The sequence below is a fragment of the Neopelma chrysocephalum genome, unplaced genomic scaffold (assembly GCF_003984885.1).
Source record: "Neopelma chrysocephalum unplaced genomic scaffold, ASM398488v2 Primary Assembly neopelma1_97254, whole genome shotgun sequence".
Lineage (NCBI taxonomy): Eukaryota > Metazoa > Chordata > Aves > Passeriformes > Pipridae > Neopelma > Neopelma chrysocephalum.
In genome coordinates this window covers 3,352-15,940 of record NW_020925895.1, presented here as the reverse complement: position 1 = coordinate 15,940, position 12,589 = coordinate 3,352, and the positions used below count along the sequence as shown (strand labels likewise).

Below are 12,589 nucleotides of genomic sequence, written 5' to 3'. Positions count from 1 at the left end.
TCATATCATAGAAATATTTCTGATTTGCCATCACTAAAACCTGCAGGGCAAAGTGATTGAATCACACCTCTATAATTCCTTCAATTTAAACCAAACTCTGAGCCTGAGATTGGATCCAGCCACAGCCAGGCTCCTCTCTGAGAAGGAATTCAGAAAGCAAGGGGGTCCTTTCTGCCCCTCGTAGCTCAACGAGACGGCTTCTGCCATCAACTTTGTCTAAGCCTTCCACCTCCCCAGCCCCAAGCCGTGACACACGGGCATGTCTTGTCCATGCAGTGCAAACATGGACTCCTGAGCTGGTCATTGGATGTCCCTTCATGGAGGGAAGAACAAGCCCAATGGCCTGGGGTGAGAGGCCAGTGCTGGGAGCAGCGCTGGCTGTGCCAGGGCACTGCTGGGTGCCCCCACCCTGAGCACTCCCACCCTTGTGCTGGTCACTGCTGTTTTCCTCTGCAGGGCGTTGTGTTGGGCACATCCTGGAGAGCAAAGTGGAAAGCAGGTTGAAGCTTTGAGGCCCTGGCCTGAGGAGATGGCCCTGCAGGATGGCAGTGCTGCTGCAGAGGTCAGCTCTGTGCCAGCAGTGCCCGTGGCTGTCCCTGCCTGCAGTCCCTGGACAGTCCTGCAGCAGGACTGGGACCGACTGCCAGAGCACTGAGGCCTCCAACAACACAGGGCTCTGCAGGACAGTGTGGAAGGGAAGGGAGAGGAGGCCCCACAGGAGAAGGGCTGCTGCTCCCTGGCAGTGCTGCTCTGCTGGGACTCTTTTCTGGCCCAGCTCTGCACAGAGGCCCCAACCCTGCAGCTGCAGAGAAGTCAGAGAGGAAAGATGTCAGGCAAACAAGTCAATGCAGAGTTCTTTATTTGGTATTTAAGCAGACAGTGAGTAAAATTGCCAATTTGTACAGCCTCTGGGACAGGCTAGGAAGGCAAACACTGAATTGAAAATGGTGTTTATATATATCTAAATATATATATATTTATATATATATATATTTACAGATATAAAGATTTTTTGGTGTGAACAAATTCTCACAAAAATAACAACCCTACCAGGAGTAAAAGATAGAGAAGATATGGTGGACCTGTAATGAAGTCCATAACAAGATTGGCCTTTAATGAGGTCCATAACATGCAGAAGAAGGAGAGTTGATTGCTTCTGAAAAACAGCCAGTTATCAGTTTCCTCATGGCATCCTTGAGTTCCTGGTTCCTGAGGCTGTAGATGAGGGGGTTCAGTGTTGGAGACACCACTGAGTACATAAGTGACACAATAAGATCCAGGGATGGGGATGAGATGGAGGGGGGCTTCAGGTAGGAAAAGAATAAGGTGCTGATAAAGAGGGAGACCACGGCCAGGTGAGGGAGGCAGGTGGAAAAGGCTTTGTGCCGTCCCTGCTGAGAGGGGATCCTCAGCACAGCCCTGAAGATCTGCACATAGGAGAAAACTATGAAAATGAAACACCCAAATATTAAACAGGCACTAAACACAATAAGCCCAAGTTCCCTGAGGTAGCCTGAGTGTGAGCAGGAGAGCTTGAGGATGTGTGGGATTTCACAGAAGAACTGGTCCAGGGCATTGCCCTGGCACAGGGGCAGGGAAAATGTATTGGGTGTGTGCAGCAGAGCAATGAGAAACCCAGCGGTCCAGGCAGCTGCTGCCATGTGGGCACAAGCTCTGCTGCCCAGGAGGGTCCCGTAGTGCAGGGGTTTGCAGATGGCAACGTAGCGGTCGTAGCACATGATGGTGAGGAGATAATACTCTGATGAAAAGAAGAACAGAAAGAAAAAGGCCTGTGCAGCACATCCTGTGTAGGAGATGATTGTGTTGTCCCAGAGGAAATTGTGCATGGCTTTGGGGACAGTGGTGCAGATGCAGCCCAGGTCTGTGAGGGAGAGGTTGAGCAGGAAGAACCCCATGGGGGTGTGCAGGTGGTGGTCGCAGGCTACGGCGCTGAGGATAAGGCCGTTGCCCAGGAGGGCAGCCAGAGAGATGCCCAGGAAGAGCCAGAAGTGCAGGAGCTGCAGCTCCCGCCTGTCTGCGACTGCCAGGAGGAGGAACTGGGGCATGGAGCTGCTGTTGGACATTTGATGCCTCCAGTTATTGTTTTCTGTTGAGGAGAAAAAAGACAGAACTGAATTAGACCAGATTCATTTAGCAAAACATATTGCATGTCTCATAGCAATTCAGCATTCAGGGCCTCTTTTCAGGAAGATCTCTCTGCATCCCTCTCCCCGAGCTCTGGGGTTTGCTGGCTGAAGGGGGCACTGAGAGCAGGGACCCTGGAATGGGCTCCCGAGGAATCCTTCTTGCTGTGCAGTGAGAAGCAACGTGGAGCACAGGGTGACCTCCAATCAAATGCACTTGTGATGTATCAGAGTGTTTCCAGAACTGCTGGTCACAGTTTGCCCAAGCACAGAACAGAGGGAGGGGATTTGGGGGGACTTGATTTTGTTCGAATTCCTCTTGCCAGGAGTGAGTTTGGATGGTTGAAATCTCTGACATTTCTAATGTGCTCCAAGTGAAATCTCGTGAGTCCTGAGAGGCAAAGGGATGGTTTCTTGGTGCAGAGACAAGAACTGGCCATCTTTCCTGTTCACAGCAGCCCCTGGCTGGCAGCTTGGAGCTGAAGGGGGATCACCCTTAGGAATTCCCTTTAAAAAGAAACAAGGCACTTCTGGGAGCAGAGGAATCCTGTTTCAAAGAGCACATTGACAGAATCCTTGCCATTCCTCAGGATGCCTGATTACAATCTCATCTTTCTCCTCCCAGACTGCCACACAGAGGGATCATTGCAGCTCCCAAGTACAGCTGCCCAGAGCATTTCCATGGATTTAGCACTGAGGAGTTTTCTCCATGGGGATCCTGTGCAACACAGAGACACTATGGCAGAGCTGTGCCCTTCTGGAGGGCACCTGCAGCCCTGCAGGACACCCAGGCAAACAGCTGAATACCCTGAAGGTACCTGGAGGGCACTTGGCTCCCACAGACACATCCCCAAAGCAACACCCAAAGCATTTGTGTCTGGACAGGAATCTGCCACCCCCCAAACCCCACACTGGCTCAGAAAACCCAAGGGTGACAACAGGGACAGCCCAGGCAGCAGGGGATGGCCGTGAAATGCCACAGTGGTGCTGCCAAGGGAGGAGGGACACAGAGAGACAGCTGGAAATCAGGGCCTTGTCCTTGCCTGGGCTCTGGCTGCTGCAGGGCAATGCACAGCCCAGCCCCCGTGGGCCTGAGGGCACAGGCTCTGCTTCGGCTGGGAAAGGAGCCCAGGGAGGAGCTGCTCAGGGAAGGGGTCTGTGCCACAGGGACAGCAGGGAGGGGCCCACATCCCCCTGCCCAGCACTTGTGGCAGCAGCTCCCTCTCCCTGCCTGCCTGTCTCTGGGTGAGGAGCTGTTCCTGCCAGCAGCCCCTGCCTGTGCCCAGCTCAGCTCCCTGCCAGTGCTGCCAGAGCCATCCCCAGCCCAGTGCCCAGGGGCAGCTCTGCCTGGGCAGGGGCTGCAGAGCAGATCCCAGACAGCCTGCGATTGAGAGCTGCCCCTGGCAGGCAGCAGAGTCCCTGCCCCAGCACACAGAGCCCTGGGGGCAGGACCCTGCTCTGCACCACAGCCCTGGGCACCCCTGGCTGCACCCCCACCTTCCCAGCCCACAGCCAGCCCTGGCACAGGGAACCTTCTTGCCCTGGGCCTCTGATGGGGCAGCAGCAAGTCCTGCTCTGCAGCAGCTTCTCCTGCTGCACCCCAGCAAATCCAGCAGAGCCATCCTGACAGCTCCTGCCACTGCTGCCATTTGGCAGCTGGGAGAGGCACTTGCAGGAACTCCCCTGCACTGCTCTGCAGCCAGAGCCTGAGCGTGGCAAAGGGCTGGCAAGGTTCCTCCCCTCAGCAGCTCTGCCCTGTCCTCCCACCCCAGGATCCCTTCAACCTCCTACTCCCTTCTCCTCTCTGTCCTTGCTGCTTGCAGCTCCTACCCTGCTCTGCCATATGGCCACTTCCTCTGCACTGCAGCAACTGGGAGAGTCCTGCTGAAAGATCCTAGAAGCTGTGGGATGGGCCAGCTTTAGGAGATCCCTCCAGGAAGGCAAGTTGAACTTTCCCACAGCCAGAGAATTCTTCATTCAAATCCTGGGAAGGTTTCTCGTGTAGTGAGAGCTCAGTCACCTCCCAGCCCAGGCTGCCTCTCATCTCTCTGCCTTCTCTCCTGTGCCCTGGGTGCTGCAGGCAGTGCCCTCAGCCCTGCTGGGCTGTGCAGAGGAGCTGCTCACCAGCAGAGCTGTCTCTTTGAAGCTCTTCTTGCTTGCCAGGAGCTCCCTGTGTGCCAGGAGCCCGGCCCAGCTCAGCAGCAAATCAACAGCCCCGGGCATTTCATGACCCTCAGTGGGGTTTGATGTTGTTTACATGAGACTCAGTCCCTGAGAGGAAGTTCAAACAACTTTTCAAGAAGTCAAAATGAATTTGAAATACTGAAGTTTCTTGTAGTGCTAATGGGTCCCACTGAGGGACATGACTGTGAAAGTGTCCCCAGATTCCATTTGGAACAGAAAACTGCAGACAGTGATGACAAGGATGGACAAGCAAGGGAAAGGTGGCTCTGATGATAACGAAACCTAGATGTGTTTTATTAGTCCAAAGGGCTAAGCCCTGACCCCCAGCCCCTGGGAAAGGACATCCTGTCCCTGCCTCATTCCTCAGGGCTCTTGCTGGGGCACTGGGATGTGGGATGTGCAATGCCAAGGGCAGGACCATGGGGTGGCACCTGCCAGGCTGCTGAGCAGGGACAAGGAGGCCACGAGGCCCCAGGGCTGCAAGGGCCACTTGTCTCCTCCTGGCATCAGGGGCACAGACAGCAGCCATGGCCAAAGGCCTGCAGAAGGTGGCTCTGGCAGGGCCTTTCAGCTTCTCCCCCTCCCTCTCTCCTCTCCAGCCCAGGCTGTCCTACGGTGTCCATGCCCTGCCCCTTTCCCTGTGGGCTGTCGTCATCCCCCCGGCTGCCCCACCTGGCTGGCACCTTCCTGCACTGACATCTCTGTGTCCTCCCTGGCTCTTCCTGCACACACAAAGCCTTGGGCTCAATCCAGACTCCTTTGTGACATTCTGCACCACAACAATGACCTCAGAGGGAAAGTTCTTACTTCTTGTCACCAGTCTAGGCCACCCCAGCTGCCCTTGGTGGCACTAGTTCTTTCTTAGGCTGTTTTCTGCCAGGAAGAAAAGCTCCACCAGCTCTGACACCCCCCTTCCAGACCTCTCAGGCTACTCCTCTACTGTCCTCAATCTTCACACCACTGACCCCTGAGTCCTCAGCCTCTATATACGGGTCATGTGCTTGAGGCCCCAGATTCCTTCCTGGGAGATCTCTGGGACCTCTCCAAGGTTTTGGAAGATGACAATAGAGTGCTCTTATCCCAGGAAACACAGAATGACTCTTTTTTCCAAGGGTTGTCTTGGCAGAATGAGGCACAATATCTTTAAACTTTCTGGGACGAGGGAGCTCTGAGCTCTGGGTACAGAGGGAGCTCCAAGTGCCAACCACTGGAGTGGGAGCTACAAATCATCAGGGCTTGTGTTCTTTGGAGGGCCAGACACTGGTGAGAGTGGGGTGTGTGTGCACATGTAAGGACTTGAAGGGCACAATAAACGGTCTCAAAACACTGTCAAAGAAAGAAAATCCCATAAGATTCCACAAGACATAAGCACTGGTGGCAAACAGGAAGCCATTTAATTCCAAGGCCTAAATGGAGGTGTAGCTTTGGAAGAAGCCCCCAGGACAGAATTGCACTGTGCAGACTGTGGGAAAGAGCAGACAGCCCCAACAGGAAGCCAGGGCTGGTCTGGGGAACCCATCCAGGCAAAGATTCCCACCTGCAGACTGGAAGCACAGCGGGCAAAAATCCCACCATGGCAAGCTGTGGGAAAGGAAGCAAGTCCTTGTACATGTGCCAGCCCAAGCTGTGGGAACAGCACGTTGCCTGCTCAGTTGGTGCTAAGAAAAAATCCAGGAGCCGTTATTTAGGGTGAGATAAGGAAAGGGTTTAATCGTGCCAAGGCAATTGATGGTATACGACACGTGCAGGCTGTGCCTGAGATGTTACATTTATAACCATATCTGTCCAATCCCAAGTGTGTCCACCCCGTAACTTTTGGCCTGGTCCACCCCCTGGCCCACCCTCTGAATTGGGTCTGGGGTGCATTTTGGGACCCTCTCTTCGTCATCCTTCATCATCTTCGGGGTACAGAGAGCAGAGTCACCCAGTTCTTTGACTCTGTCCTGCGGTTTAGGCCAAGATACAAGTGTTCCCCAAACAGAACAGGCCTTGCCATGACAAGAGACAAAACATCTTCTACTGGATATGGGGATAGGGTTGATATGGGGAGTATGGAATGGGGTAAGAGGGTTAAGGAATGTATAAACTAAAGGGTGCTACGGGGAAGAGGGAGAAAGGGTTGCTTCTAAAATCTACTTCTATTACCTATAAAACTTATAAGGTAGAAAAATAGGAAAACCATTAGGGGCTTAAGGCATCAACGTGGTGAGGCGAGCTTTTGTCCCAGCAATGGCATTGCACAGGAGAGAGACCTTTGCTTGGAGCCGAAGGGCTGAGAGAGGTGAGAGGAGACCCCCCCTTGTGTGGAATGGAAAGAGATCCAGCTCCAACTTCAGCTCGGACTGCTGCATGGAAGAAGAGAGACTGCTGCCCTGACAGTGGAAAGGATCTTTCCTTTTTCCCTTCTGGACTTTTCTTGGAGGGAGAAGAGATTGGATCCATTGTAAGTCCTGGTTGATCACAGGAGAGAGAGTTAGGATTGTGTCTAGAATGTATTCGAATATTTCTTTGTGTCCTAATTGTAATAGAATTCCCTTCCCCCCATCTTGAGTCTTGTGTTGTGTCTGGAAAAGCCCTCTCCCACTGGGGTGAGTTGTGGGAGGGGGCTTGGACTAAAGAATTGGATTTTTAGGGGTCTCAAGCCACCCCAGGGGGCTATTCCGGAACGGAGAGGATAGGCCGGAAGGGGTAGGATAACAAAGTGGCCCAAAGCACATGGGTTGGTCTGAACTGTGCTGGTGTGGGGGGTTGGTTCTTTGGTCGCCAGGGGCTATTCCGGAATGGAGAGGATAGTCCGTGACATCACAAAGGCGCCCATGGAACACGGGTGGGGCTGCACTGTGCTGGTGTGAGGTGTTGGTTCTTTGGTCCCCAGGGGCTATTCCGGACTGGAGAGGATAGGCTGTGACATCCCAAAGGAGCTTTTGGCACACGGATGGGGTTGAACTGTCCCATAGTAGGGGCTTGGTTCTTTGGTTTCCGGGGCTGTGGTGGGGAAAAAAGGTGGTTTTTCCCCCTGGAGTTGAAAAAATGGTAACCCCCGAGGGGGTGGTGTCTCTGCTGATGTTGACCCAATCAACGCCCCTGCAAAATTCAAACCTATCACAGCAGAGCGGAAAAGAAGGGGGATGAGGTAGTTGGAGAAGTGGCCATGTTCTGAGAGCATGAGGGGAGAAGGGGCAGGAGCCCCGCTGGGGACCACGCCCCCTCAGCCCCCCCGGCTGGGGTCCTAGAAACTCGGAAACAGTGTTCAACTGGACCCAGGTCTGGGACTGAAAAAGCTGGCAGGTTTTCTCCACTGGGAGTGGGCAGCAGAAGACGGAAAGGCGGCAGCAGAGACAGCACTGAGCAGAGGCTCTGGCTGAAAGCCAAGAGATAAGAAGCAGCAAAGACGGCCTGCAGCCAAGCAGGAAGACACAGAGATGTCTAACGGAGAGAGAGAGAGAGAGAGAAGTAAGCTCTCCAGAGACAGTTTTGGGGGTAAGAACTGAATCAAAGTCCCCAAAACCCCTCTGAGAGCCCTCCGAGGAGGAGGGAGTGGACTCCTACTTGATGGAAGTGCTAAAATGCAGCCTGCAGCAGAGAGAGAGAGAGGAGCTAAGAAGCTCAGAGGTCCTGGAAGCTGGAGCGGGACGGCTGGAGGGAATGCGGAGGAGGGCCTTGCCCCCCCGCTGCTGCTGCCAGGCTGGCAGCTGAGACAGAGCAAAGGAGCTCTGAGAGGGCGCTTGAGGCCAAGACTTTCAACTGAAAGCTGCCCTAACATTGTGACTCGAGGGAACTCAAGCCCTTGAGGAAGGGACCTTCCTGGGGGTCTTCCAGCCCATGAGATGACGGGGTGAGGCGATCTTTTGTCCCAGCAATGGCAGTGCACAGGAGAGAGACCTTTGCTTGGAGCCGAAGGGCTGAGAGAGGTGAGAGGAGACCCCCCCTTGTGTGGAATGGAAAGAGATCCAGCTCCAACTTCAGCTCGGACTGCTGCATGGAAGAAGAGAGACTGCTGCCCTGAGGGTGGAAAGGATCTTTCCTTTTTCCCTTCTGGACTTTTCTTGGAGGGAGAAGAGATTTGATCCATTGTAAATCCTGGTTTATCATAGGAGAGATAGTTAGGATTGTGTATATAATGTATTATAATTTTTTTTCAATCAGAACTCAAATCAGTCCAACAGTTTAACTACCTAGGCAGCCTCATCTCCTCGGATGGTAACATTGACGGGGAGATAGACAACAGGTTAGCGAAGGCCTATAATGCTTTTGGAAAACTCCATAAAAGAGTTTGGCGTAATAAACACTTAAAGAAAAGCACAAAGATCAGTGTTTACACAGCCATAGTGCTGTCTACTCTTTTATATGGTTCCAAATCATGGGTCATCTACCGCCACCACCTGCGTCTCCTAGAACGCTTCCATCAACGCTGCCTCCGTACTATCCTGAACATCCACTGGTCAGACTATGTGACCAATACATCTGTTCTAGAACAGGCAGCAACCACAAGTATTGAGGCCATGCTACTGAGAACACAACTGCGATGGGCAGGGCACGTCTCCAGGATGAAGGACCACCGTCTCCCTAAGATCCTGGCTGCCACAAGAGAGGAGCCCCAAAGAAAAGATACGAGGACTCCCTGAAACAACATCTCAGCCTCGGGCATATTGATCACCATAACTGGTCCACTCTGGCCTCCAATCAGGAGGCCTGGAGACACATCATCTATAACACTGCTGATGCTTTTGAGAAAGCACACAGGATCACCCTTGAGGAGAAAAGACAATGCAGAAAGAATCGTGCCTTGCAGAATGTACCACCTAAGGAGTCTTTCTGCTGTGCCTTTTGCAACCGGACTTGCCTGTCTCGTATTGGCCTCTTTAGCCACCAACGTGCCTGCAACAATCGTGGGTAGAGCCCTTCCCAAATCTTCGTTCGCGAAGTCCAGCCATGATCATACAAAACCTAAGGATGGATTCTATAGAATATGTGCCATATATATTCGTGTTGGGTCTGGCTGAGCTGCAGTTCATTTCCCCACAGCAGCCCTCCCAGTGCTGTGCTTGGCACTGGCAGCTGGAAGGGTGTTGAGAACACACCAGTGTTTTGGCCACTGCTGAGCACAGCACCAACACTGGGACATTCCTTCCTTAGCTGAGGGCAAGACCCTGGGAGGGGACCCAAGTAGGCCAGCTGAGCCCAACTGACCCAAGGGACATTGCAGACCATGGGAGGTCAGCTCAGCTCTAAAAGCTGAGGCAGGGAGCAGGAGGGGGGCATTCATTGTCTGATGGCTGCCTGCTGAGGAACCCTCCCGCGGACCCAAGCCCTGCTCCTCGGGAGTGGCCGACCATGGCTGCTCATGGGAAGCAGAGAACAAACCCTGCTGTCTTTGGCTTCTGTGCGCACAAGCTTCGCTTTGCTTTTTTGCTTTAAATAAACTGACTTATCTCAACCCATGAGTTGTTTTCTTTTTCCACCTTACTCTCTCCCCTGTCCTGCTGGGAAGGGGAGTGATAGAGTGGCTGGGAGGGCACCTGGTGTTCAACCCACCACACACCTGAACACTTGCAGAGACTCCACCACCTCCCTGGGCTACTTGTTCCAATGCCTGAACAGTGGAAAAAGGTTTCTCTAATATCTAATATGAACCTTCCCCAATGCAATTTAAGGCCATTCTCTCACAACCTTTCACTATAGCCTTGGCAGAAGAGATCAACCCCCACCCCACTAAAAACCTCCTATCAGGTCACTGTAGAGAGCAATGAGGTCCCCCCTGAGCCTCCCCTTCTCCACACTCAACAAGCCCAGTTCCCTCAGCCGTCCCTCAGCAGACATGTTTTCCAGAGCCTTCCCCAGCTCTGTTCCCTTCTCTGGACACGCTCCAGCCCCTCAAGGGCCTTTTTCACTCAGGGGCCAGAACTGGACACAGCACTTGAGGTGGGGCCTCCCCAGTGCCCAGCACAGAGGGTCAATCAGTTCTCTGCTCCTGCTGGCCACACTCTTCTCCACAAAGGCCACGATGCCCTTGGCCTTCCTGCCCCCCTGGGCACACTCTGCCTCATATCCAGCTGCTGTCAAGCAGCACCCCCAAGTCCCTTCCTGCTGAGCAGCTCTCCAGCCCCTCTGCCCCCAGCCTGGAGCATTCCAGGGGGTTGTTGGGACCCAAGTACAGGCCCTGGCACTTGGCTTTATTGATCCAGCCTGTCCAGATCCCAGAGCTCGAGGCAGCTCTGCAGGTGGAGCAGCATTACAGCCATGCATGTTCCAGCAAGGACATGGTGGAACCTCGTGGAACGAAGGACCACTGTGACACTGCTGGGCCTTCTGGACCCAAAGGATTCCTGAGACATTTTGGAACCGCATGGAATCAAGGTTCCATTGGGACATGTGGGGCCTCATGGAAGCAAAGGAACCCTGAGAATTTCTGTGGGAACAAGTTAAGGCAGCAGCTGCTGCATTCAGTTAATCAGGATCCAACAGGAGTGTTTTGGCCTTGACTGGTGTTTTCCATCCAGAGAGTGCTGTTTGCCAAAGTGGAAACCACTTGGAACGCTCTGCATGGTAGCCTGTGTTTTTCTCTGGTGGCTGAACACAGCCAGCACATGAGGCGAGGGGAATGTGTGGGATCAGGGCACTGCTTTGGGGCGATGTTGGGAATTCCAGTGGACTAAAAGACAAAGCCCAGGCGCTGTTTCCAAAGGAACCCCAATGAAAGGGGGACGCCGGAAAGATGGGCGGACAAGTCCCGCAATGGAACTCTGTGTGTGCAGCCTCATTTTCTCCTTCAGCACCCACATGAGAGAGGGGCAAAAAGTGGGGATTGGGACCCCAAAACTTTTGGGGGGGGGGGGGAATTAGGGATTGAGGGGACAATGGGAAAGTGGGAAGAACAGGGAGAAGGCTGGAAAAGGGAGGGTGGTCTGGCAGGTCCAGCAGTCCCATGGGGGTTGGGAAAGGGGGGTGGCCCCCCTGAGCTCCCAACTTCCTGTGGGGTGCTGGGGGCTGCTGGATCCAATCTCAGCCTTGCATTATGCCAACACTTTCAGTTTAGAGGAATTACAGAGGTGTGACTGAACCACTTTTGTCCCCCAGGTTTTAATGATGGCAAATCAGATCTATTGATAGAAATGAGTTATTTAGGGTTACAAATGATCAGACAAAAGATCTTCATCACAATTATTTACTGCACCATAGAAACACTAAAACTACCAGGAGTACAGGATACGATAGGACAGTGCTCTACACTAAACCAATTGTTGAAGCAATTCTACTCAAGCTGGCACAAAAGCAAGAATTCTTAAATAGAGATGGATGGAACACCCCCAGACCAACGCTCGGGGGGGAGATCTTTGCTCTCAACCTCCAGCAGTGACCTTGGGGGGGTCTCCAGCCAAGGCAGGAATCTGCACACACACTCCCAAGAAGGGTTCTGTTGGCAGAACCTGCCTCTGTGAAAGGGGACTGGCCCATTCTGGTCGAAAGGGATGGACTGACAGTCACTGGACTCCAGGGGTTGCCTCAGCATCAGGGGCTTCATTCAAGGTGGAAGCAGCGGCCGAAGCTCTTCCCGCAATCGGGGCACTGGTAGGGCTTTCCCTTAGCAATGGGTCCGTTGGTGTCTGGTCAAGGTAGAGCTGTGGGTGAAGCTCTTCCCACACTCCCCACACTTGTAGGGCCTCTCCCCGGTGTGGATGCGCCGGTGGGTGATGAGGGTGGAGTTCTGTTGGAAGCCCTTCCCGCAGTCGGTGCAGCGGAAGGGCCTCTCATCCGTGTGCGTCCGCTCATGCCTGAGGAGATGTGAGCTGGTCTGAAACCTCTTCCCACATTCCAAGCACTTGTAGGACCGCTCCCCAGTGTGAATGAGCTGGTGGGCACGGAGGTGGGAGCTGTTACTGAAGCTTTTCCCACATTCCCCACACAAATAGGGCCGTTTAGCAGTGTGGATGCGCTGGTGTCGGATCAAGTTGGGGCTTTGGTTGAAGCTCTTCCCACATTCCCTACAAGTGTAGAGACGTGCCCCAGTGTGGATGTGCTGGTGGGTGCGGAGGATGGAGCTGTCCCTGAAGCTCTTCCCACATTCCCCACACGTGTATGGACGTTTCCCAGTGTGGATGTGCTGGTGGGTGAGGAGCTTGAAGCTCTGCCTGAAGCTCTTCCCACATTCCCCACATTTGTAGGGCCGTTCCCCAGTGTGGATGCGCTGGTGGATGTGGAGGGTGGAGCTGTGGTTGAAGCTCTTCCCACATTCCCTACACGTGTATGGACGTGCCCCAGTG

General features: G+C 53.7%; 1 protein-coding gene and 1 pseudogene across 1 annotated transcript; both read right to left on the bottom strand.

Annotated features, from left to right (window-relative positions):
- Positions 1–1,112: 1,112 nt before the first annotated feature.
- Positions 1,113–2,084, bottom strand: LOC113961551 (olfactory receptor 14J1-like). The gene has a single exon (XM_027671968.1). It carries the CDS (start codon positions 2,082–2,084, stop codon positions 1,113–1,115), a length of 972 nt encoding a protein of 323 aa, XP_027527769.1.
- Positions 2,085–11,876: 9,792 nt separating this feature from the next.
- LOC113961552 overlaps positions 11,877–12,589 on the bottom strand; it is an 893-nt pseudogene continuing 180 nt past the window's right edge.